The following is a 27,252-nucleotide window of genomic DNA, read 5'->3' on the forward strand; positions in this document are numbered from 1 at the left end:
CACTTTTTTAAACTTTTTCAGCTAAGAGAAATGTTCCTAGTGTGAAAATCTCCTTTTTTATTCGTAATTTCCATATGCACAATTTGTAGAATCTGAACCGAATATCCTAAAATACATTCTCAGATGCACAAACAAGCCCCCGGTTAGTCCAGCGGCCCCAGAAAGATCAGTCTCACACACTTCATATCTCCCACGAAAGTCCGGGTAAAATCTGTGCGCTCCATGAAGACTTAATGGAAACAGTGTTATATAATGGAACAGTAATGCAAACCCTTTTTTGTCTTGCATATTTTCATTTCGCAATTTCAGTATATATGCTCTGAAACGTTCAAAGTGCAAAACCCTTTTTTATTTTGCATATTTTTAATTTGTTAGGTTTTTTTTTGCGCAATTTAAAGGCTGTAACAACAATGTTCCTAGTATGAAACCTCTTTTTATATTGCATATTTTCAATTCACAATTTTAACTTATGCAGTTTGAAGACTAATGAAAATGCTCCTAGTTTAAAAAACCCTTTTTGTATTGTGTATTTTCAATTTGCCATTTCAATTTGAGTAATTTAAAGATTAAAAGTAATGTTCCTGATGTAAAAAACCTGTTTTGTATTCTGTATTTTAATTCGTATTTTCAGTTTGCTCTGAAACGTACAAAGTATAAAATCTCATTTTTGTATTGCAAATTTTCAATTAATTTTTTATTAATTTTAATTTTAAGGTTAACAGAAACGTTCCAAGTGTGAAACCTCTCTTTGTATTGCAGTTGTCCAATTCGCGATTTTAACTTACGCAATCTGAAGACCGACGATAATGCTTTTAGTGTTAAAAAATCTTTTTTATTGTGCATTTTCAATTCGTGATTTCAATTTGCACAATTTTAAGGTTAACAGAAACGTTCCAAGTGTGAAACCTTTTTTAGTATTGCAGTTTTTCGCAATTTTAATTTACGCAATTTGAAGGCTAATGAAAACGTTCCTAGTGCGAAACCTCTTTTTGTTTTGAATATTTTTATTCTTTTTTAAATGTGCGCAATTTGAAATGCAAACAAAAACAATCCCAGTGTGAAAACCTCTTAGTATTTAGTATTTTAAATTGCAATTTTAGTTTGCTCTGAAATGCGTGTAGTGTAAAAACCCTTTTTTTGTATTGCCTATTTTCAATTCACAATTTCAATTACCGCAATTTGAAAAGTAACAAAAATGTTCCTTTGTATTCTTTTTAGTATCGTGTATTTTAAGTCGCAACTTCAGTTCGCTTTGAATTGCTCGTTGTGTAAAAACCCTTTTCTGCATTGCCTATTTTCAATTTGTTTTATTTAAAGTTTAAGGTTAACAGCAACATTCCTCGTAAAACAATTATTTTTTTGTATTGTGCATTTTCAATTCGTTTTTTTAAATTTGCGCGAACAGAAACGTTCCTAGTGTAAAAACCTCTTTTTGTATTGGATATTTTAAATTCTCAATGTCAGTGGTAATTTGAAGACTAATGAAAATGCTCTAAGTGTAAAAAAACACCCTTTTTGTATTGTGTATTTTCCAATTTGGAATTTTAATTTGGGCAATTTTAAGGCAAACACAAATGTGAAATTCTTTTTTTTTTGCATTGTGTATTTTTAGCAACTTCAGTTTGCTCTGACATGTTCGCACTGTAAAAAACCTTTTTTGTATTGCCTATTTTTAATTCACGATTTCAACAAAACATTACTAGCATGAAACCTCTTATTGTATTGCATAATTTTCAATTAGCAAAATTCAATTTGCGCAGTTTGATGGCTAACTGAAACGTTCTTAGTGTAAAACCATTTTCAATACGTAACTTCATTTTGTGCAATTTGAAGAATCTGAACTGATGGCTTGTTAAAAAAAATCTTCAAATACAGTCTCACGCACTTCATATCTCCCTCCAGCGGGCTCACACAGAATGGACACATGCGCTCCATGAAGACTCAGGAAACATTTCTTTTGTAAAAAATCTCTTGTTTTTGTATTGTGTATTTTCATTTTGCAATTTTGATTTGTGCAATTTGCAGGCTAACAGAAACATTCCTAATGTGAAAACCTCTGCTGCATCCCAATCCACATACTGTCCGTCCTAAGTAGTATTGGAAAGTAAAATTAGCATACTACGGTCCCAAACCGTAGTATGCTAAAAAAAAAAGTGTACGAGAAAGATTCCTGCATGCTCTACTACTTCTGTTAAAAATTCGAAGTGTAGAAGCGTCTGTGCGATAATCACTAATATTGCCCACAATACACTGCGCGGTGGACGTGAATTCGATTAGAACTACAAACTTAGAGAAAAAATGTAAACAAAATACAAACATGGCGGACACTTTTGTCCGAAAGCTTGCACACTATTCTGTTATACACTCAAAAGCATGTCATTTTTTCTTCATTAAAAGTACATACTTTTGGAACAGAGTATAAGCGAAATAGGACATTTTTGTATTGTGTATTTTAAGCTATAAAGCATTAAGGCTAATGAAAATGTGTGAAAACCCTTTCATGCGGTGTGTATGTTCAATTCATAATTTTCTTTAATGTAATTTGAAGACTCTGAACAGTTGATGGCTTGTCGAATAAAAAAATCAGCACTAAAAATCAGTCTCAGAACACACATTCAGTCCAGCGGCCCCTGAAAGATCAGTCTCACACACTTCATATCCCGCGCCAGCGGCCTCACACAGAAGGGACAGGCGTTGTGAAAGCCGTGTGCGCCGTGCGGCAGCAGCAGATCGCTCCAGAAGGCCGCCGTCCGCTCTGAGCATACGTGTCCACAGGGGTTAAAGGCGTGCGTTGGTGGAGCACCGTCCAGATAAAGGCCTGACTCGCGGCCTAGCTTCAGCGGCACATACAAGCCTCGCGTTCGGCACAGCGGGCACTCCCTCTCACCCTCCACCATCTCCCGCTCGCCCTCCTGCACCTCCATCTGGTCCTCGTTCTCCTCCTCCTCCTCGGTGGAGCCGTGTTTGCTGACCCGCCGGCGCCCCCTCCAGGCGTGGTATCCGTGCACGTGTCCGCAGCGCAGGTACACCCAGGGCTGGTGCTGCAGGCTGGATGTCCTGATGGAGCGCTGCAGGCTGGGGAAGGCCAGCGTGTGCAGGCCGACGGGACACTGGGGCCGGGCCGCGTTCAGCTCGCGACGCAGCTCCTCCAGCTGCTTGAGGGATGGCGTGCGGGACAGACCCTCCGCCGAACGCCACAGCAGCGTCGCTCCACACAGGTCGATTAAAGTGCCGTCGGTCAGCTCGTGACACTCGTGTTCAACCTGCACACACACATAGAACAACACAGTGATTTTGTGTGGTTAGTGTAGGTTTGTTTGTTTGTTTGTTTGTTTGTTTGTTTGTTTGTTTGTTTGATTTTTCGAGTAATTCTGGCAGCTACAATGTGTCATCTTATAGGCTGATCTTACGAAGAAACAGAACTATTTTACGTTTTGTCAGTGTAGTAGCTAATTCGTATAAATTCGTTAAATAAATTTATTCATAGATTTTAGTACGATTTGCTCATCTTTTTGGTTTAGAGGCGGGGCTTGGCATTTTCGTTCGACTGAACTCCTTCATCTGAACTAAATGAAAAAGTTACGAATTGTGTGAGATAGCGTTGGGTTTCATTTGAGTTTTTATTAAAGTGCTGTCCGTCAGTGACACTTTTTAAACTGCCCACAAATAACACAACATAGTCCTAATAAAATCTACGAATGAGATTGTACCGATTCATGCGAATTAGCCACTAAATCAACAAGTTACGAATTGCCATGAGTCAGCATCGAATTTTAATTAAATTATGATTAAAGCATCATCCGTCAGCTCGTGACACCCGTTTTCAACCTGCGCACAAAGACAAAACAGTGATTTTGTGTGGTTAGTTTTTGTTTGTTTGTTTGTTTGTTGATTTATTTATTTATTTGTTTGTTTGTTTGTTTGTTTGTATGTTTTATTTTTTGTTTTTGTGGTAATTCGGGCAGCTAGATGCTGTTTTTCTAGCCTGATCTCACAAAGAAACATAACTATACAACACAATCTCACGGCAGTTCGTAACTTTTTTATTTAGTGGCTAATTCGTACGAGTTCGTATGATCTAATTTGAGATCTTACATTTTAGTACGAATTGCTCATCCCCCAATGACCGTTGGGTTTAGGTGCCACGCCTCCTTTTTAAAATCCTACAATTTCGTACGACTGAACTCGTACGAATTAGTACGAATTGGCCTCTAAACTGGCAAAACGTAAAATACTTACGTTTTCTTGTGAGATCAGGCTGAACTATTTTACGTTTTGTCAGTTTAGTAGCTAATTCATATGAGCAAGTCGTACTAAAATCTACGAATGAGATTGTACAGATTCATACAAATTAGCCGGTGAATCAACAAGTTATGAATTGCCATGAGTCAGCATCGAATTAAAAAAAAAATTTGATTAAAGTGTCATCCGTCAGCTCGTGACACTCGTGTTCAACCTGCGCACACAGATAGAACAACACAGTGATTTTGTGTGGTTAGTGTTTGTTTGTTTGTTTGTTTGTTTGTTTGTTTGTTTTAGTTTAGGTTTTGGGGGTATTTTTGCCAGCTAGTATGGAACCAGATTAGTTTCAAAAACAATACATTTTCAAAGGTTTTGCCTAATTAAACAAACCTGTCTAGTTAACATACTTAACCTAGTTAAGCCTTTAAAGTTTAAAGTGCTCTTTTATAAATTATTTTATCTTGCAAAATAACTAGTAAGATATTATGTTCCATCACCTTGTTTTAAAAAATGTGTAAAAAAATCACTTTAGCACAAAATGTTCATTTTTTTCGATGGAAATTTCAGCTGGCACTTAGAGGTTTTTGCATCTGAGCTCTTAATATACACACACACGCACCTGCACACGCGCACGCACGCACGCGCACACACCAAAATTTCAATATATGTCAGTATTGAACAGTTGAGTCTGCATTGGCTGTAATTGTAAATATTCACTAGATGGCGCAGCAGCTCAACCTCAACACAGCTCTAACTCCACAGCAGCTCAGACTCAAACAGCAGTCAATGAATGATGTGCAGTGAGTCCATCTAGACTAGAGTCACAAAGCAGTCCAGACCACACACGCTATTTAAAGAGCCCGCTTCAGACACCACACACTAATACACACACACACACACACACACACACACACACACACACACACACACACGGAAACCACACAAACACACACCAGCTATCACAAACACTGCATTACCACCATTCACAGCAGACAGAGACTTAAAAGACATCTGTTTAGCTGAGCGTTTACAGTATCTATTCATGCATCTTTCCTTTTTATTCCTTTCATTTTGATCAATTTTCAATTGATGCACTAAATAGCTAAAAGTGCATTTAAGAAAATAAATCTGAAAATGTCTGTTGTTTACAGAACAAAAAAAAATAATAATAGTTTTACTCAAACACATGACTATAAATGATAAATTCAGAGAAACTGTGAATTTCCATGACATCTTTTATTTGTTTTCTCAGCATAAATGAGTGCACAAGCTTTTCATCATGACATTTTTCATCCATTTCTCAGTGAATACGAACTATATTTTTTGTTGCATTTAAACAAAACAGTTTTATTAAACAGATTTATCCAATAAAGTAAAAGTTTGGGCACCAAATATATTTAGGAATTGAAAAATATTACATTTAAATAAAAAAATACATATATAAAATACAAAATTTCAACAAAATGTAATATATATATATATATTTCTCTTTAATTTTCCTGTTTATTTAAATTTAATTAAAAATTTTCCACAAGATATTAATGTCATTTACTTATTAATTTTTCTTTGGCTTAGTCCATTTATTCATCTTTATTGGTTAGGTGGCCCGGTGTGCTCTGATTGGACAGGAGGCAGCTGTGTGCACTGATTGGTCAAGTGCCTCACACCGTGCTCTAACAAAACATGCGATGCAGCTTAATCCTGTGTTCTGCCGCGACGTTGCAGAAATAGAAACGGTGTCAAAAATCGAAATTTCTCACATCCCTGTCACTGATGGTCAGCACAAAAACTCCTTTTAACACAGCAGAATGAACCACCAACTACTTTAGCATATGATTTACGCTTGAAGAATGCCGGTCAAGCTGCAACCCAGTACTGGAAAACACTCATACACACTCATTCACACACTCACTCATACAATACGGGCAATTTAGTTAATCAATTCCCCTATAGCATAAGTGTTTGGGCTGTGGGGGAAACCGGAGCACCCGGAGGAAACCCACACCAACACGGGGAGAACATGCAAACTCCACATGGAAATGCCAACTGACTCAGACGAGGCTCGAACCAGCGACCTTCTTGGTGTGAAGCGACAGTTCTACCACTGAGCCACTGTGCTGCCTTTTTAAATGAAATTGTAAAGTGCACTAAAACCTTTTAATTAAACTGCTTTCTGCACCTCAGCCCTAATCTTCTATCGCCTTCATTTCTTCACACATTTAAAACTTGTAAAACTTTACAGGCTATAAGTATCTGAGCTGTGCCGATCTTGAGAAATGTTCTGGTGTTTAGCAGCGCGTGTCATTTCACAACGCCGTCTGCTCCTCACACACTGTTCATCCAGGGGAAAAGCTGCATGGCGAGGTTACGGACAGGACTTCTGTCGCCATGGAGACGGGACTTTAACAACACAACAAACTGCTGCTGCTGCTGGGCGGGAGTCAAATCACACACACATAAACACACACACTTACATGCGCGAACACACACACACACACACACACACACAGGCATGCAGACACAGAAACATGCAAATGCACACACATGCAGACAAACACACACACACACACACACACAGACGCCTGCACATACACACACACACACACACACACACACACACACAAGTAGATACATACATACATACACACAGATGCACACACACATGCACATACACATGCATACACACACATGCACATACACACACACACATAGAAACACACAGGCACATGCATACACACATGCACATATGCACACACAGAAACACACACACACACAAATAGATTCACTCAAACTCACACACACAGATACGCTGGCACACACACACACACACACACACACACACACGCACACACATACCCACACAGATGTACACACACATGCAAACACACATCCAGTCACAAAAAATGAACACGCACATGCACACACAGAAACATGCAAACACACTCTCTCACATACACACAAACAAACACACACACACACATGCACACAAACACTCACACATAAAAACAGACAAACACTCACACACAAAAACTAGCAGACAGATACACACACACACACACACAAACAAATACACGCAAACATTTACACAAACTCTCACACACACACACACACACACACACACAGACGCCTGAGTGTTGATTTAGTGTCAGTGGGCGATGCTGATTGAAGAGATAAATAAACACACACACATTCTTATTCACACTGCAAAAATGCGCTCCTGCTGTGTGTGTGTGTGTGTGTGTGTGTGTGTGTGTGTGTGTGTGTGTGTGATTCCTGATAAGGACGATGGGAATTTTGTTGTCATGGTGATGTTTGGGTAACAAAACAAGGAAATGTCACACTAATGTTTATCTGTGCGTCTCTGCAGTGTCGCCATGGCAAAGCTCTGACCTCGTTCCTCTGACTTTTACTGCAGCTCCTCATACTGTGTGTGCGCTGTATGCTGTTCAATGATGACGCTTTAAGAGATTCAGATGGACTGATTCAGTTTGATTCTGATTCACAAGCTCTTGATTTGATTCTATTTGATTCATGAGAATCATGAGAATCAATCTTGAATCAACTAGATGAGTGTGTATGGATGTTTCCCAGTACTGAGTTGCAGCTGGAAGGGCATCTGCTGTGTAAAACATATGCTGAATAAGTTGGTGGTTCAAACCGCTGTGGCAACCCCTGATTAATAAAGAGACTAAGCCGAAAATAAAATAAATGTATAATATAATATAATATAATATAATATAATATAATATAATATAATATAATATAATATAATATAATATAATATAATATAATACAATTAATATAATATAATATAATATAATATAATATAATTAATATAATATAATATAATATAATATAATATAATATAATATAATATAATATAATATAATATAATATAATATAATATAATACAATTAATATAATATAATATAATATAATATAATATAATATAATATAATATAATTAATATAATATAATATAATATAATACAATTAATATAATATAATATAATATAATATAATATAATATAATATAATATAATACAATACAATACAATATAATATAATATAATATAATGTAATGTAATGTAATGTAATGTAATGTAATGTAATGTAATATAATATAATAAAATATAATAAAATATAATATAATATAATATAATATAATATAATATAATATAATAAAATAAAATATAATATAATTTAATATAATATAATATAATATAATATAATATAATATAATATAATATAATAAAATATAATATAATATGATATAATATAATATAATATAATATAATATAATATTATATAATATAATATAATAAAATATAATAAAATATAATATAATATAATTAATAAAATATAATATAATATAATATAATTAATATAATATAATATAATATAATATAATATAATATAATATAATATAATATAATATAATATAATATAATATAATATAATATAATATAAATACATTTACATAAAGCAACATAATTTTTTTTTTTAATAAAATAAAATAAAATAATGAAAATAAAAAGTTACCTCAGATGTGCATTTTTTGTAATAATTCAATGGGTTTTTGTCAGTTATTTCTCACTTAATCTAATATGTGCTCTCACCAGTTTGCCACGTTTCTGGGCAGAGCGCGTCTCTCTGAGCGTGAAGACGTTTCCACAGACTGAAATCTCTCTCCAGGGTCCCGGTTTGGACTCGCAGGTGAATCCGTGTCGCGGTCGCATCACTAACACACCGTTCGTGGTCAGTCCGTCCATCTGACTATCAGAGCACCACCATTTCGCTGCTTTCTCCTGAGGACGGAGGGAAAATAATGTAACTGATTCGTTCATTTGTGCACTTTGTTTTCTGATTTGTTTGCTCATGGACTTCATTCAGTTGATTCAGTTGTGCATGAACTCTGTTCACTGATTTGTTCATTTGTGCATTTTATTTGGTGATTTGTTTGTTTGTTCAATTTGTTTACTAATTTATTAATTTGTGCACTTCACTCACAGATTCGTTCATTTGTGCACTTCTTTTGCTAGTGTCCGTTCAATTAATTTAATAATTGGTCAACTTAATTAATTAATTAATTCATTCATTCATTCATTTTCTTTTTGGCTTAGTCCCTTTATTAATCTAATTTCCTATATCGCATGTTTTTAGACTTGTGGGGGAAACCGGAACACCCGGAGGAAACTCACCCGAACACAGGGAGAACATGCAAACTCCACACAGAAATGCCAACTGATCCAACTGAGGCTTGAACCAGAGACCTTCTTGCTGTGAGGCGACAGCACTACCTACTGCGCCACCGCGTCACCCCAACTTAATTCAATAATACTTTAATATATTCATTTGTTTCATTCATTCAATAATTTCCTGATTCATTCAATTGTGCATTTCATTCATTGATTCGTTCATTTGGTCACATTATTCATTGATTCATTAACTCTGCCACATCATTAACAGATTAATTTGTTTTGCTAACTTCTTTTAGTAATCTCCATTGATGTCAATTAAAGATTCATTTGGTTGAACACTTGATTCATCGTCTGATTCACTCACTTCAATTACTGATTCAGTTGTTTATTACCATGAATCACTAATTCAGATTCACAGATTCTCCACTGATTCTTCATTGTGTTTGTGCTTCACTCACCCCAAGGAAGATGCTTTTAGACGAGTCGAAGCCTGCAGCGTAGATGTGCGCGGTGTACGGCGGTGCTCTCTGACACACAATCCGACAGGCAAACCGCGATATAGTGCTCTGAGACGTCAGCGTATCACTGTTAGCTTTACAGCCCGCCCCCGTGTCCATCACCACGAAATCTATAGGGCTTTCTGTGGAGCGGCCGATCTGCAAACAAACACACAAATAAATATGACTGAATGGAGTTTGACCAATGAGGAAAGCAAAACATTTGTCAGTCAAATGAGATATTAAAGGGATAGTTCACACAAAAATGAAATTTTGGCACGGTCGCCTCCTTTCTGTGTGGAGTTTGCATGTTCTAAACACATGCGCTATATGTGAATTGGGTGAACTAAATTGTCCATAGTGTATGAGTGTGTGTGTGAATGAGTGTGTATGGGTGTTTCCTAGTACTGGGTTGCGGCTGGAAGGGCATCCGCTGCAAAAAACATAAGCTGGAATAGTTGGTGGTTCATTCCACTGTAGCGACCCCTAATAAATCAGAGATTAAGCCGAAGAAATATGAATGAATGAACGAAAGAATAAATGAATGAATGAATAATAGAACAAATGAAAGAATGAATGAATAAATGAATGAATGGATGAATGAATAAGCAGGAATAAATGAATTAACGAATAAAAAATAAATGATTGAATTAATTAATGAATTAATAAATGAATGAACGAATGAATGAATGAATGATTGAATGAATTAATGATTAAATGAATGAATGGATAAATGAATTAACAAATAAATGAATAAAGGAATTAATGTATAAATGAACGAATTAATGAATGAAAGAATTAATAAATAAATAAACGAACGAACTAATGAATGAATGAATGAATAAATGAATAAACGAATGAATGAATAAATGAATAAATGAATAAATAAATGGAAGAATGAATGAACAAACAAATGAATAAATGAATGAACAAATGATTGAATTAATTAATTAATAAATTAATAAATTAAGAAATGAAGGAAGGAACGAATAAATATATATGAAGAAATAAATTTATTAACGAATGAATAAATCAATAAATGATTGAACGAATGAACAAATGAATGAATGAATGAATGAATGAATGAATGAATGAATGAACGAATGAATGAATGAATGAACGAACAAACTAATGAATGAACAAACTAATGAATGAAAGAATGAACGAATAAATGAATGATTAAATAAATGAATGAACAAATTAATAAATGAATGAATGAATGAAAGAAAGAAAAAATGAATGAATGAACAAATGAATGAATGAAAATTTGATGGAAGAAAAAAAATAAGAAGCAAACCTGAAACATGTCGGTGGTGCTGTCGTGTGTGTACTCCACAACCACCGTCTGTGTTCTGGACAGAGTATATGAGACACTGTGCTGGAGTTTATTGCTGATGGCCTGCAGAAACACAAAGTGTGTGTTATCAGCACACTTGTTCCTCATATTAACATCGCTTTTACAGCATGCAGGAATAAAAAACGTCACAAGCTGTGTTTCCTAACATATATCTAAATGCACGTTTTAGTGTATCGCATAAAGGATGCAGCAAAATGCTAGTAAATATGATTATACAGTACGGTCAACTGAGGCTGATGATTATGTTTTATGCCACAAGCAGCATGAAGATATATACGCCATGCTGGATGATCATTAATATACAGCGGGGGAAATTAGTTCTCAACATGTCACCATTTTTCTCAGAAAACATATTTTCTAAAGGTGCAGTTGACTTGAAATTTTCCACAAATGTTAGTAACAACCAAATAAATCCATAAATGTAAAGAAAACAAATCTAATTTGTTTATAAATGAAGTTATGAATAATAAAATGAAATGACGCAGGGAAAAGGGTATTGAACACATGAAGAAAGGAAGGTGTAGAAAGACATGGAAAGCCCAGACAGCAGCTAAAATCTCTCAGCAGTTCTTCAGCAACACTCTGCCCTCCCTCAGTGTAACTCAATATCAGCTGCTTCAGTCCAACATCTACATTAGCAGGAGGATAAAGAGAGGACCAGCGTGCTTCATTTATTTATGCTTTAGGCTGAAATGTACGTTGCATTCAGTGGCAGTGAATAATGATAAGCAAAACATTCAGCTTATGCAAAAGCCCTCAAAATACTATACGTCACATAAATGAGCGCTAATATCTTTCAAAGGCATATAAAAATGCAATAGGGTCAGCTTTACCCTGGCGGTCTGAGCGCTGCATGTGCTGTGGACGGTGCTGGGTTTGACTCCATTGGCTTTCGGCCTCTTAAAAAGAGCGAATCGGCTCTTCCTTCGTCCCCGGTCTCCGTTCGGCAGGGAGCCGTTGTAGCTGAATGGCAAACACAAACGCTTGAGAGAAGAAGTAAGTACAAAATTCGACATTAGTAAGATTTACCAAGCATGTGAGTGTGAACTTACCCGAGGACGATGAGCTCGCCGTATTTGACGGGTTTTAGCAGATCCTGCTCGGGAGACAACATCGTTCTGGTCTGCAGCTAAATAAATGTGTCTGATGGTTTCTTTATTTCATTAACTTTCCTCCTCAGTGCTCCTCCATCACGTTCTCTCCATAAGGCATCTGCAAACAGATGAGAACACAAAATGATTGCTCACACTTTATTTTGATGGTCCGTTTGTTGAATTGAAGTAACATTGCATCTACATGCCAACGTATTCTCATTAGATTATAAGTAGACTGTTAGGTTGGGGTTAGTTTAAACTACACCTTGTTCATGGCACTATGAAGAGTAGTAAAACTGAAAGCCTTGAAAGTGAAAGTGAAACCAAATCTAAAGCTGTTATGGAGATAAAGTGAGAGTTCTTTCATGTCACAATAAACAAAAACCGTATATGAGGAGTTTAAACTGAGAAAAGTAGATGCTTTATTTATTGTTGTCATCTGAAGCCCAAGATGTAAAGGCCCCGCCCACTTTAAAAAAAAAGAAGGCTCATTTGCATTTAAAGAGACACACATTTACAGCACGGTATAATGAACAGAGGTGGGAGTAAGTCACATGTGCAAGTCACAAGCAAGTGTCAAGTCATAACTTTCAAGTCTCAAGCAAGTCAAGTCATTTTTTGTCAGACTCAAGTCAAGTCAGGAGTTTGCATGTTCTCCCTGCCATCGCGTGGGTTTCCTCCGGGTGCTCCGGTTTCCCCCACAGTCCAAAGACATGCGATACAGGTGAATTGGGTAGGCTAAATTGTCCGTAGTGTATGAGTGTGTGTGTGGATGTTTCCCAGAGATGGGTTGCGGCACGAAGGGCATCCGCTGCGTAAAAACTTGCTGAATAAGTTGGCGGTTCATTCCGCTGTGGCAACCCCGGATTAATAAAGGGACTAAGCCGACAAGAAAATGAATGAATGAAGTCAAGTCAAGTCACAGCTTATTTCAAGTCACGTCAAGTCAAGTCGTAGCTTGGTCTAGCAAGTCACTTTCAAGTCAATCTAATTATATAAATATATATCAGAATCAGATGGCTTTTTGCTCAGGGGAATGTGTGTGCTTACTTTAAAGCCATTAAAATATTATACTATCAATAAACGAGAACCTAAATGACAAAACCATCTTAAAGTGCACAGTCACATTCTTGGGGGGAAAAAATTATTGAATCAAAATAATCTTTTTTTTTTATTACAAAAAAGCATCATTTTATTAAAAGTAAAGATCATGTTCCTCGAAGACATTTTGTATATTTCAATAACTCCAATAAAATTGTTTTGATTAGTGATGTGAATTGCTAAGAATGAACTCTAAAGGAGTTCACCGCTGACAGGTCAAATCTGCGTCTTTCTCTCTCTTTCAAGTTCAAAGCAAACTTGAATGCAAAAGCATTTTAGATATGTATATAAAATAGCCTGTGTATTAGCCTAATGACATCATCAAATTGATGTTTGGTTAAATTAGGCGGATACACTGGAACCGATGAGCTGTTAATACTGCACATGCGTAACTTTCTGTGTTGTTTTGTTTTTTAATGCTTAATATATAACAAATGGTTGTGTATTTAACAAACCCTGCTGAAAAATCCAGCTTAAACCAGCCTAGGTTGGTTGGCTGGTTTTAACTAGTCGACCAGGCTGGTTTTAGAGGGGTTTTGGCCACTTCCAGGCTGGTTTGCAGCCATTTCCAGCCTGGTCTTAGCTGGTCAGGCTGGGAGATGACCAGCTAAAACCAGCTTGACCAGCCTAGCCAAGCTGGGAGTCCAGTCAAAACCAGCTATATCCAGCTTAAACCAGGCTGGTCAAGCTGGATTTAGCTGGATTTGGCTGGTAATTTTCCAGCCTGACCAGCTAAGACCAGGCTGGAAATAGCTGGAAACCAGCCTGGGAATGGCCAAAACCCCTCTAAAACCAGGCTGGTCAACCAGCTAAAACCAGCCAACCAGCCTAGGCCCAAGTCAAGAAGGAGTCTTTGTTGGATATTTGTCAAGCAAGTCTCAAGTCCTAAATTTTGTGACTTAAGTCTGAGTCAAGTCATGTGGCTCGAGTCCCCCATCTCTGATAATAAATGACCTGAAGGGACTTTTGAGTCAAAACTTACAGATGACTAAATGATGAGTATGCAAAATCTATTTACACACAAGTCAACAATAGGGTCTTCAAAAGAAAATAATAACATGAGATCATGCACAGCGATCACAGGGATGGTTTCGCTTCCTCTCAGTGTGGGTTGGCATCAGTGTTGTTTTGCTCTGTCAGGGTCAAGCAGACACGGAAAGTCAGTCGACGCTGACACGCAATAAAACCACACGCATAAAAATAGCAGGAGACACACATCCCTGTTTCCGACACAAAAAAACCATCAACAGCCACAAATGACAGTGCTTTTTTATATACATGGACAAACACAAATGAGTTCACAATAATATCACACGTGAACACATGCAAAACAACACGCAAATAAAACCAGAGCTACTGCATGAAGCAAATGTGTGAACACAAGCAGGATTTGCATGTAAAGTAACACAGGCATGCAAAAACAAACACCAATGCAATGTGCAACGCAACAAATATATCAATACAATACAACAGCGCCTAAGTAACAAGCAAAACTCATTTAAATTAAAATGCAAGGAAACAAACTAATCAACAAAACACAGTTGCAAATAAAACAAAATTGTTAAATAAAATGAAATAAGTTTAATGAAACACACTTCAGCAAAAGACAAACACAAATCAAAAGCAAAATCAAGCAACACACACCAGCACACACTCTAAAAACAATCTGTGTTGTATTAGCCCAACATTGGGCCAAATATGGATAAACCTTACCCAACATTGACCTAATTTTTAAAAATCTAATTTAAATTACACTATTTTTATACAGCTGTTGTGTTCGCATATATTTGACCCAATGAGGAGTTTTTAGAGAGCAGCTTAAACCAAACAAACATATGCATGTACAAACTTTCCAACAAACATTTCAAATCACAAAACAAATACAGCTGCAGAGCAACAAACAAGACAAAAACAAACATAAAAAACGAAAGTAACGGACAAACACAACTATACAGCAAAAAAGCTGGGTTATTTCAACCCCAATTTGGGTAGAATATGGACAAACCCAACTATTGGCTTAAAATCAGGCTATAAATTTAATATAAAAAAATTCTTAGTCCACCAGTTTGGTTTATTTTCACCCAATTTGTGATGGCCAAACAAGTTATTTAATATTAAACAACCCAGCAATTTTTCTGTGTACAAATCACCAGACATAAACTGAGCCTTAATAACAGCAAACACAAAACAAATACAGTCGCAAAGCAACAAACAAAACAAAAACAAACATTAAAAATGAAAGTAACAAACACACACAACAGCATACACTAAAATAACTTGGGTTATTAATCCAACCCAGATTTGGGTAGAACATGGATAAGCCAAGTCATTGGCTTCAAATTAGCCCATATTTAATGACAAATTTCAACCCACCAGTTTGAGTCAAATATGGACATACTCAACCACTGCCTTAAAATTGGGATATAATTTTTAAAAAAGTTTTTAACTCCACCGGTTTGGTTTGTTATCATTTAATTTGTGATGGCAAATAAGTTATTTGATATTAAACAATCCAGAAATTTCTAGTGTGCAAATGCCCAAACATAAACTAAGCCCTAATAACAACAAACACAAAACAAACACAGTCGCAAAGCAACAAACAAAACAAAAGCAAACATAAAAAATGAATGTAATAAACAGACACACCTACATACACAAAACAAGTTGGGTCATTTCAACCCAACTTTGGGTCAAATATGGACAAACCCAACTATTGGCTTAAAATTGAGCTAGAATTAAAATATAAGGAATTTTTAAGCCACCAGTTTGATTTATAATCATCGAATTTGTGATGGGAAAATAAGTTATTTTATTTTAAATAACCCAGCATTCTATTAGTGTACAAATCACCAAACATAAACTAAGCCTTAATAACAACAAACACAAACAAATACAGTCGTAAAGCAACAAACAAAACAAAAACAAATATTAAAAATGAAAGTTACTAACACACACAATTACATACACTAAAAAAGTTGGGTTATTAATCCAACCTAAATTTGGGAAGAACATGGATAAACCAAGCCATTGGCTTCAAAATGGCCTGGTATTTAATATAATTTTTTAAGCCACTAGTTTGGTTTATTTTCACCCAATTTGTGATGAGCTAATAAGTTATTTGATTTTAAATAACCCAGCGATGTTTTGTGTACAAATGCCCAAACATAAACTAAGCCTTAATAACAACAAACAAAAAACAAATACAGTCAGAAAGAAACAAACATAAAAAAATGAATATAACAAACACACACAACTACATACACTACATAAGTTGGGTCATTTCAACTCAAATTTGGGTGAAATGGAAAAACAAAACTATTGACTTAAAATTAGGCTATACATATAATCTAAAAAAAAATTTAACCCACCAGTTTGGTTCATTTTCACAAAATGTGCGATGGAAAAATAAGTTATTTGATTCTAAATAACCCAGCAATTTTAGTGTACAAATCACCAACCATAAACTGAGCCTTAATAACAACAAACACAAACAAATACAGCTCCAAAGCAACAAACAAAACAAAAACAAACATTAAAAACGAAAGTAACAAACACACGACTACACCAAATACACCAAAAACATTAAATTATTTCAACCCAAAATTGGGTCAAATATGAACAAACCCGACTACTGGTTCAGAATTGGGCTATAAATTCAATATTCAGTCATTCATTTTGCTTCTGCTTAGTGCCTTTATGTATCGGCGGAATGAACCACAAACTATTGCAGCATATGTTTTACGCAGCGGATGCCCTTACAGCTGCAATCCAGTACTGGGAAACACCCATACACTCTAACATTCACACATATACACTACAGCCAATTTAGTTTATTCAATTCCCCTATAGAGCATGTGGGGGAAACCGAAGCACCCAGAGGAATCGAACCAGCGACCTTCTAACTGTGAGGCGACAGTGCTAACCACTGAGCCACCGTGCCGCCCGCTATAAATTCAATATAAAAAAATATTTAACCCACCAGTTTGGTTAGTTTTAATCCAATTTGTAATAGGCAAAAATATTCATATTTACCCAATTTGATTTTAAAAAACCCAGCAATTTTTTGTACAAAACATCAAACATAAACATGCAAATAAAACATAAACGCGAGAGCAAATAAACAAACTACACTGTTAAAAAATCTATTAGCTGGATTTACATAAAAAGAGTGAGTAAACCCAATGCCTTAACACTTTTGAGTAAATGAACTGTGCATACTTATACAAGTTAAGTTGAATCAACTTAATCAACAGCTGCAAGTTACAATAGGTTTACTCACTTTTTAAAGTAAAGACAACTGTTCGCTTTTAAGGCATAAACAATCACTTCTTACAGAGTAAATAAACAAATGCACACACGAAAACTAGAAAAAAAGCACACAACTGCAACTACTTTTTGCATGCTAGAATTTACATAAAAAAACCCAACTATGGCTGTTTTTTTGCAATCGCATAACTAACAACCCACCGACGACAGTAAGAGTGCAAATCTCCAGGCCTCATCCGTCTGCTCTCGCTCCTGCAGGTCTGCATGAATGACCCACAGAAAGACAGAAAGCGAACTTAAACACCACAGATATCTGATCCCAGCTTCAAGCACTTCATCATCCGCCTGACAGAAACACTCCGGCATGCTGTGAATAAACTGCTCAGCTCATTCTTGCCTGTCACACACACACACACACACTAACACAACCACACAAAGACAGATATACGTCTTAAGGACAGATACCATCAGCCCTGAGGTGTGTGTGTGTGTGTGTGTCTTCGTCCCTCTATCCATGCCAGACATTTGCTCAGAAAAACACAGAAGACATTTATTTGCACACTTGCCAGGCGGCTACAACACAGCACGCTGTTTCCATGGTTACCCAGTATACAGTGAGTGATGTATTATTGGATGTAGGGCGCACACCTCTCTGAGTTTTGAAGGAGGCTCGCTAATGATGAACTGTGATTTATGTTTTTTAAACACACACACACACACACACATATTCACTCACAGGCCACTTTATTAGGTACACCTTACTAGTACCGGGTTGGAGCCCCTTCAGAACTGCCGTAATCCTTCGTGGCGTAGATTCAACAAGGTGCTGGAAATATTCCTCAGAGATTTTGCTCCATATTGACATGATGGCATCACACAGTTGCTGAAGATTTGTCGGCTGCACATCCATGATGTGACTCCCGTTGCACCACATCCCAAAGGTGCTCTATTGGATTTATATCTGGTGACTGTGGAGGCCATTTGAGTACAGTGAACGCATTGTCATGTTCAAGAAACCAGTCTGAGATGATCCACACTTTATGTTATGGAGGTTTATCTTGTGGGAAGTAGATATAAAAAAATGGGTACACTGTGGTCATAAAGGGATGGACATGGTCGGCAACAATTGATTAGAAATTTACGCTAACAAGCAGTTGGACAGGTGTACCTAACAAAGTGGCCGGTGAGTGTACAGTTAAAGTCAGTATTATTCGCCCTCCTGTGAATTTTTCGTTTTCATTTTCAATTATTTCCCAAATGATGTTTAACAGATCCAGGAATTTTTCACAGTATTTCCAATAATATTTTTTCTTCTGCCGAAAGTCTTACTTGTTTTATTTCAGCTGGAACAAAAGCAGTTTTTAATGTTATTAAAACCATTTTAAGGTCAATAATATTGGCCCCCTTATTTATTTTTCCAATTGTCTCTACAGCAAGGGTTCCCAAAACTTTGCAGCCCATGACCATCTTCTGAGGTGGTTATAAACACACAAACGCTGCGCATACAACAATTAGCCTATATAAACACGAGCATATTCACAACACAAAAAAGTGCAACAGTCTAACATTCATTCATTGACTTGTCGGCTTAATCCCTTTATTAATCCGGGGTTGCCACAGCGGAATGAACCGCCAACTTATCCAGCAAGTTTTTACACAGCGGATGCCCTTCCAGCCGCAACCCATCTCTGGGAAACATCCACACACACGTTCATACACTATGAACAATTTAGCCTACCCAATTCACCTGTACCGCATGTCTTTGGACTGTGGGGGAAACCGGAGCACCCGGAGGAAACCCACGCGAAGGCAGGGAGAACATGCAAACTCCACACAGAAACGCCAACTGAGCCGAGGTTCGAACCAGCGACCTTCTTGCTGTGAGGCGACAGCACTACCTACTGCACCACTGCCTTGCCCACAGTCTAACAACCATATCATTTTTATAGTCATGTATTAATTAGTTTAATTTAATATTAACCTCACCTAAAGAGATTGGTGGGCAGAATGTTTACAGCACAAGTCTATTGGTGGTTTGATTTTGGAGATCCACCGCTCAGAGATCTTCCTCAATGTTCAGTTGTGACCTGTATTTATTTTGAATGTTTTTGATTGCCATAAAGGTGTCAGAAAGTTTCAGGTGGTGCTTTAAAATCAATCTGCTGCAGCTGACGCTATTGCAGTGCTGTTAATCTAAGATAAAACACCAATCCTATGACAAGAATTATTGAAAGGCTGATGACTTTTCATTTGCATGTTGTTGTTGTTTTCTATTAATTGCTATTTTTTATCTTCTGAAGGTTATGGATAAAATATGGTCATTCTAATAGTTTAATAAAATTTATTTGAGTTTGGAAATCACCAAGTGGCCCCCTGTCATTGTCCCGCCACACCCCAGGGGGATCCACTAGTCTACAGTACAAACCATCATTATATAATGACTTGCCTAATTACCCTAACTTTAACCTAATTAACCAAGTTAAGCCTTTAAATGTTACTTTAAGCTGAATACTAGTATCTTAAAGAATATCTAGTCTAATATTATGTGCTGTCATTATGGCAAAGATAAAAACAAATCAGTTATTAGACATTAATTACTAAAATTATTATGTTTAGAAATGTGTTGAAAAAAAATCTGCTCTTCCTTAAACAGAAATTAGGGACAAAATATACAGGAGGGTTAATAACTCTGACTGTATATTGCAGACAAACAAAATATCGCAATGTCAGATTTTTTACAATATCATGCAGCTCTTGTCCAACGTCAGTAAAGCAAGCGCTACAGGAGCTAAAGTGACAGATCTGGAAATGAGGAAGTGTTTTGGACACAGAGCTTGATTCAGGCCGCGTCTCAAAGCCCTGCGCTGGGCCTGAGCTCTGATCAACCCACCCGACCAGACCCTCCAGTCAAAGAGTGACTTCACTGACAAACAACAAAGACTCTTTTATTACACACACACACACACACACACACACACACACACACACACACACACACACACACACACACACACACACACACACACACACACACACACTCTGATCCAGAGCTCGCGACGCAGCCTGACTTCATCTACTGTGTGTGTAATAGAGACGATTTGTTTGTTTAACCGCAATATTTCAGCAGTGATATGAGCGATTCCATGCAAATGTCAACCTTGCCATGAAAATATTAGGTTTTCAGCAAAATAATGAAACCGTTTATAAGTTTTCTGTGCAAGCAGGTATTTCACAGTACTTTAACAAACTCAAAAATGTCTGTCAACGTTTTCAAACTATTATCTTTGATTAACCAAAGTCACAAAAGTACCAATTTCACATCCGTCTCATCCATATCAGAGAGATATCACATCCATAACCAAGCTTTTACCTCATAAATGCAAAAACGTCCAATAAAATAAAACTAATCATGTTTGTTCTATGGGGAGCAGCTCTTCTCCTTTTGATCAGCATTATTGCCTTTGGGTTGTCTAGTTTAATTGACAGAATTTCTACAGGGTATGTTGTACACTGTAAACTCACAGACGTTTTTGGTCAGATTCATAACACATGTTTTTTTTCCTCACTTAAATTATAAAGTATGTTTACAGATGTCTATTCAATTCTATATTAAAAGGACATCTCAGTTTTCTTTTAATAATTGCATATAAGTTAAAAACCATGAACACATTTGAAAACTACGCAATTTTACGTACTTAATTGTCATCAACTAATTAATTTTGGCTATCAAAATTGGTGCATCAGGTTTATTCCGTTAATCTCTAACATCATTTTTCGTATATTTCTTTGTTTATTTTAATTTCTTCCAAGAGGTTTATGGGTCAGGGTGGGCACCTAATGTTGCGTCATTCTATAGTTGGAACTTGGGCATAAAACAAAAAAGGTAAAAAGCCGACAGTGTTTGCTCTTTGTATTGTTATTTCACATCTGTCTGTCTAATTATGCATTTTCAATTGATCTCTCAGATAAGCATCCATTAAATAAATTAAATGAAAAGTATAAACAATTTAAATTTAATTTAATTTTAATATAACAATAACTTTCCTACTATATTACTACAGCCATTTGTCTTCTATTGCTCCATTATTGTATAGGCTACTTATATTTCGTGCTCTTTGTTTGTATCAAAGTTATATCACAGTTTTTGTAACTATTGGAACAAACTAAGGTGATCAAGCATCAATAAGGCTCTCTTATTCCTTTTTAAAATAATGTATAACCTCCAGTGAACGAAAAACGAAGCCCAATGCAGGTCAGAAACATGATCCAAGAACACTAACTCAATTGAAAACATGAGTAACAAGACAAGCACACAGTATTATGACAAATATGCTGACAGCTGTCAATCAATCAATCAATCAATCAATCAATCAAAGCTGACACTCTCAATCAGCCAGTTTAACGCCGACTAAAACAATCCATCACACAACAAATAAACTGAATAAAAGTGCACAAACAGCCCACAGATATCTATAATCAAATGTTTTTCATGTTTAATATCCATATGTGGGAATAAAAACCTAAATCACACGATTGATAGCACATGCGCTATGCTAATTTTTCCTTTACATAATTCAGAAAGGTATATTTAATGACATTCAACAAATATTTACAATATTTAAGATTTATTTCGTAGACATACAACTTAAATATATAATTTCTGCAGATGCATATCAGTGCCACAAACATTTGCATAATAGACATAATGCCAACATCTAAAAATGTGCCCGAACTGCATTACATTGCTTTAATAAACCAAGAGCTTACCTCTAATATGACTTTTGACAGAAAAAACTCGGTAAATTAACGTTCATTAAACTCCAGCTGGACTGATTTGGGAATTATCGGGGGGTAATGACAGCAGTCGAGCTGTTTGTCGGTTAAAATGTTCAAAAAAGTAATGTAAAGGAGTGAGCAGGAGATCCCAGCTGTCTGAGTGCACTGACAGATCTCCAGAACCGCTCAGCCTACAAAGCCTGTGGGGTGACGTCACAGAGATCGTAGTGTTGGGTTATGGGTAATGTAGTCCTGGTTGTTAATCGTGGACTTTTAACTTTTGTCCCCTTATTTTTAGAATAACTGTAGAATTTTTCTAATTAAATGTTGTTAGTTAACCACATGAATAATATGAAGTATAGCATGCTATGATACTTAGTGACTTAATTAGTTCTTTCTTTTTTTTAAAAAAAAGTGCAGAATAATATATATAATAGAATACAATAAAATATGTCAGACTATAGTAAAACAAACACAATGGGTTTGAATAGAAAATTCAGGAAATTAAAATAGTAGACTATGTAATAGAATAGGATGTAGCATATAACAGACTGTGGCATAATGATGACTGAACTGAACAAAACAGAATGCAAAAAGACAGAATAGAATAGAATAGAACTGACTATAGCACACTGACTATTAAACTGAATATAACATATTGCATAGAATAGGATGCAATAGATTAGAATATATAAACATTAGAACAAACAGGTGTATACATAGTACTGAACAAAATAGAATATAATAGTGAAGTACTGAATATAATAGAATAGAACAGAATAAAATAGAATAGAATAGAATTGAATAGAATAGAGAAGTACTGAATAGAATAGAATAGAATAGAATAGAATAGAATAGAATAGAATAGAATAGAATAGAGAAGTACTGAATAGAATAGAATAGAATAGAATAGAATAGAATAGAATAGAATAGAATAGAATAGAATAGAATAGAATAGAATAGAGAAGTCCTGAATAGAATAGAATAGAAAAGAAAAGAGAAGTACTGAATAGAATAGAGAAGTCCTAAATAGAATAGAATAGAATAGAAGAGAACAGAACAGAACAGAATAGAATACATCAAAATAGGGCGCAATACAGTGGCGCAGTAGGTAGTGCTGCCGCCTCACCGCAAGAAGATCGGTGGTTTAAGCCCCAGCTGGGTCAGTTGGCATTTCTGTGTGGAGTTTGCATGTTCTCCCTGCATTCACGTGGGTTTCCTCCAGGTGCTCCGGTTTCCCCCACAGTCCAAAGACATGCGGTACAGGTAAATTGGGTCGGCTAAATTGTCCGTAATGTATGAGTGTGTATGGATGTTTCCCAGAGATGGGTTGTGGCTGTAAGGGCATCCGCTGCGTAAAACATATGCTGGATAAGTTGGCGGTTCATTCTGCTGTGGCAACCTCTGATTAATAAAGGGACTAAGCATAATAGCATAACATAATAGTAAAACAGAAACAATAGAATGTAGAGTAGATTAGAAGTAAATTAGAAAAAATAGACTATTTTTAAAAGATATAGAAGAGTAGACAACTAGAACAGAATAAAAAAAGATGGAATAGAACATAATAGAATAGAACGTGCCATATAAAACTTAACAGATAAGCGTATAATAGGACACAATGTTACAGATTAGATTAGAACACAGCAGCACAGAACAGAACAGATCTTAAAACATGAGCCTCAAATCACTGGGTGACATCATCACTGTTGCTTAGTTGGCTGGCGGTATGTGTGTGTGTGTGTGTGTGTGTGTGTGTGTGTGTGTGTGTGTGTGTGTGTGTGTGTGTGTGTGTGTGTGTGTGTGTGTGTGATGCAGTGATAGGGTGTGATGGTGCTGAACACACACAGGTGTAGTCATGGGTGTGGGCGGCACAAACATAAACAGGGAAAAGCGAAGCGTTTACTCACATACTTGGACATTCAGTCTCTCCTCAAACCAAGCAATCCCCAAATTACCCTTTAAAGTGAGTCAGATTCCAACACACAGCAACGGCTTTCAAACACTCATCAGTCTAGCACAGGCACTGCCATGAGGAGTCTGGCAATAATGCATCTGTTCTGCTTCATGTGTGTGTGTGTGTGCGTGTGTGTGTGTGTGTGTGGGCGTGTGTGTGTGTGTGTCTGTGTGACTGCATCTTCCTCTTTCTCACTCTCTCTATTAAATTTCTATTTAATCTTCAAATTGAACTCAATTCAATTCAGTTTAACTCAACTCAACTAGATTCAATTCAAATCAACACAATTTAATTCAACTCAACTCAACTCAACTCAACTCGATTCGACTCAATTCAACTCAACTCAACTCAACTCAATTCAACTCAATTCAACACAACTCAACACAACACAACACAACTCAACTCAACTCAACTCAACTCAACTCAACTCAATTCAACACAACTCAACTCAACTCAACTCAACTCAACTCAACTCAACTCAACTCAACTCTACTACAACTCAATTTGATTCAATTCATATCAACTTTAGTCGACTCAATTTGACTTGACTCGACTTGATTCAATTCAACTCAACTCAACTCAACTCAGCTCAACTCAGCTCAACTCAACTAAACTCAATTCAACACAACTCAACTCAACTCAGCTCAACTCAACTAAACTCAACTCAACTCAGCTCAACTCAACTCAACACAACTCAGCTCAACTCAACTAAACTCAACTCAACTCAACTCAACTCAACTCAACTCAACTCAACTCAACTCAATTCAACACAACTCAACTCAACTCAACTCAACTCAATTCAACACAACTCAACTCAGCTTAACTCAACTCAACTCAACTCAACTCAACTCAACTCAACTCAATTCAACACAACTCAACTCAACTCAACTCAACTCAACTCAACTCAATTCAACACAACTCAACTCAGCTCAACTCAACTCAACTCAACTCAACTCAACTCAACTCAATTCAACACAACTCAACTCAACTCAGCTCAACTCAACTCAACTCAACTCAACTCAACTCAACTCAACTCAATTCAACACAACTCAACTCAACTCAACTCAACTCAACTCAACTCAATTCAACACAACTCAGCTCAACTCAACTCAACTCAACTCAACTCAACTCAACTCAATTCAACACAACTCAACTCAACTCAACTCAATTCAACACAACTCAACTCAGCTCAACTCAACTCAACTCAACTCAACTCAATTCAACACAACTCAACTCAACTCAACTCAACACAACTCAACTCAACTCAACTCAGCTCAACTCAACTCAACTCAACTCAACTCAACTCAACTCAATTCAACACAACTCAACTCAACTCAACTCAACTCAACTCAACACAACTCAACTCAACTCAGCTCAGCTCAACTCAACTCAACTCAACTCAACTCAATTCAACACAACTCAGCTCAACTCAACTAAACTCAACTCAACTCAACTCAACTCAATTCAACACAACTCAACTCAACTCAACTCAACTCAATTCAACACAACTCAACTCAGCTCAACTCAACTCAACTCAACTCAACTCAACTCAACTCAATTCAACACAACTCAGCTCAACTCAACTAAACTCAACTCAACTCAACTCAACTCAATTCAACACAACTCAACTCAACTCAACTCAACTCAATTCAACACAACTCAACTCAGCTCAACTCAACTCAACTCAACTCAACTCAACTCAATTCAACACAACTCAACTCAACTCAGCTCAACTCAATTCAACACAACTCAACTCAGCTCAACTCAACTCAACTCAACTCAACTCAACTCAATTCAACACAACTCAACTCAACTCAGCTCAACTCAACTCAACTCAACTCAACTCAATTCAACTCAACTCAATTCAACACAACTCAACTCAACTCAACTCAACTCAATTCAACACAACTCAACTCAGCTCAACTCAACTCAACTCAACTCAACTCAACTCAACTCAACTCAACTCAACTCAATTCAACACAACTCAACTCAACTCAACTCAACTCAACTCAACTCAACTCAACTCAACTCAACTCAACTCAACACAACTCAACTCAACTCAACTCAGCTCAGCTCAACTCAACTCAACTCAACTCAACTCAATTCAACACAACTCAGCTCAACTCAACTAAACTCAACTCAACTCAACTCAACTCAATTCAACACAACTCAACTCAACTCAACTCAACTCAATTCAACACAACTCAACTCAGCTCAACTCAACTCAACTCAACTCAACTCAACTCAACTCAACTCAATTCAACACAACTCAGCTCAACTCAACTAAACTCAACTCAACTCAACTCAACTCAATTCAACACAACTCAACTCAACTCAACTCAACTCAATTCAACACAACTCAACTCAGCTCAACTCAACTCAACTCAACTCAACTCAACTCAATTCAACACAACTCAACTCAACTCAGCTCAACTCAATTCAACACAACTCAACTCAGCTCAACTCAACTCAACTCAACTCAACTCAACTCAACTCAATTCAACACAACTCAACTCAACTCAGCTCAACTCAACTCAACTCAACTCAACTCAATTCAACTCAACTCAACTCAATTCAACTCAATTCAACACAACTCAACACAACACAACACAACTCAACTCAACTCAACTCAACTCAACTCAACTCAACTCAACTCAACTCTACTACAACTCAATTTGATTCAATTCATATCAACTTTAGTCGACTCAATTTGACTTGACTCGACTTGATTCAATTCAACTCAACTCAACTCAGCTCAACTC

The 27,252-nt window shown here is 36.4% G+C and overlaps 1 protein-coding gene across 9 annotated transcripts; it reads right to left on the minus strand.

Annotated features, from left to right (window-relative positions):
• Window positions 1-1,211: 1,211 nt before the first annotated feature.
• peli1a (pellino E3 ubiquitin protein ligase 1a) lies at window positions 1,212-22,701 on the minus strand. Of its 9 annotated transcripts, none has more exons than XM_073907204.1 (8): window positions 22,525-22,701; window positions 17,959-18,017; window positions 12,349-12,508; window positions 12,130-12,259; window positions 11,237-11,338; window positions 9,901-10,098; window positions 8,861-9,049; window positions 1,212-3,263 (listed from the first exon to the last, which is right to left on the minus strand). In XM_073907204.1, exons 3-8 carry the CDS (start codon window positions 12,408-12,410, stop codon window positions 2,616-2,618), a joined length of 1,329 nt encoding a protein of 442 aa, XP_073763305.1. In that variant the 5' UTR covers window positions 12,411-12,508; window positions 17,959-18,017; window positions 22,525-22,701; the 3' UTR covers window positions 1,212-2,615. The 9 variants fall into 9 exon arrangements, with proteins under 9 accessions (XP_073763305.1, XP_073763312.1, XP_073763294.1 ...); XM_073907211.1 differs by having other exon boundaries at window positions 12,130-12,279; XM_073907193.1 differs by having other exon boundaries at window positions 17,959-18,176.
• Between the last annotated feature and the right edge of the window lie 4,551 nt (window positions 22,702-27,252).

This window comes from Danio rerio, chromosome 1, assembly GCF_049306965.1.
Source record: "Danio rerio strain Tuebingen ecotype United States chromosome 1, GRCz12tu, whole genome shotgun sequence".
Lineage (NCBI taxonomy): Eukaryota > Metazoa > Chordata > Actinopteri > Cypriniformes > Danionidae > Danio > Danio rerio.

What these genes read in the sequence shown, in the direction of transcription:
- peli1a (XM_005160186.6), bottom strand. Translation starts at nt 12,410, where the DNA reads ATGTTGTCTCCCGAGCAGGATCTGCTAAAACCCGTCAAATACGGCGAG. An exon ending in GCAGCGCTCAGACCGCCAGG is followed by an intron (nt 11,339 to 12,129) that starts GTAAAGCTGACC and finishes GTGTTTCTGCAG; the next exon opens with GCCATCAGCAATAAACTCCA. An exon ending in GCACCACCGACATGTTTCAG is followed by an intron (nt 10,099 to 11,236) that starts GTTTGCTTCTTA and finishes GTTTGTTTGCAG; the next exon opens with ATCGGCCGCTCCACAGAAAG.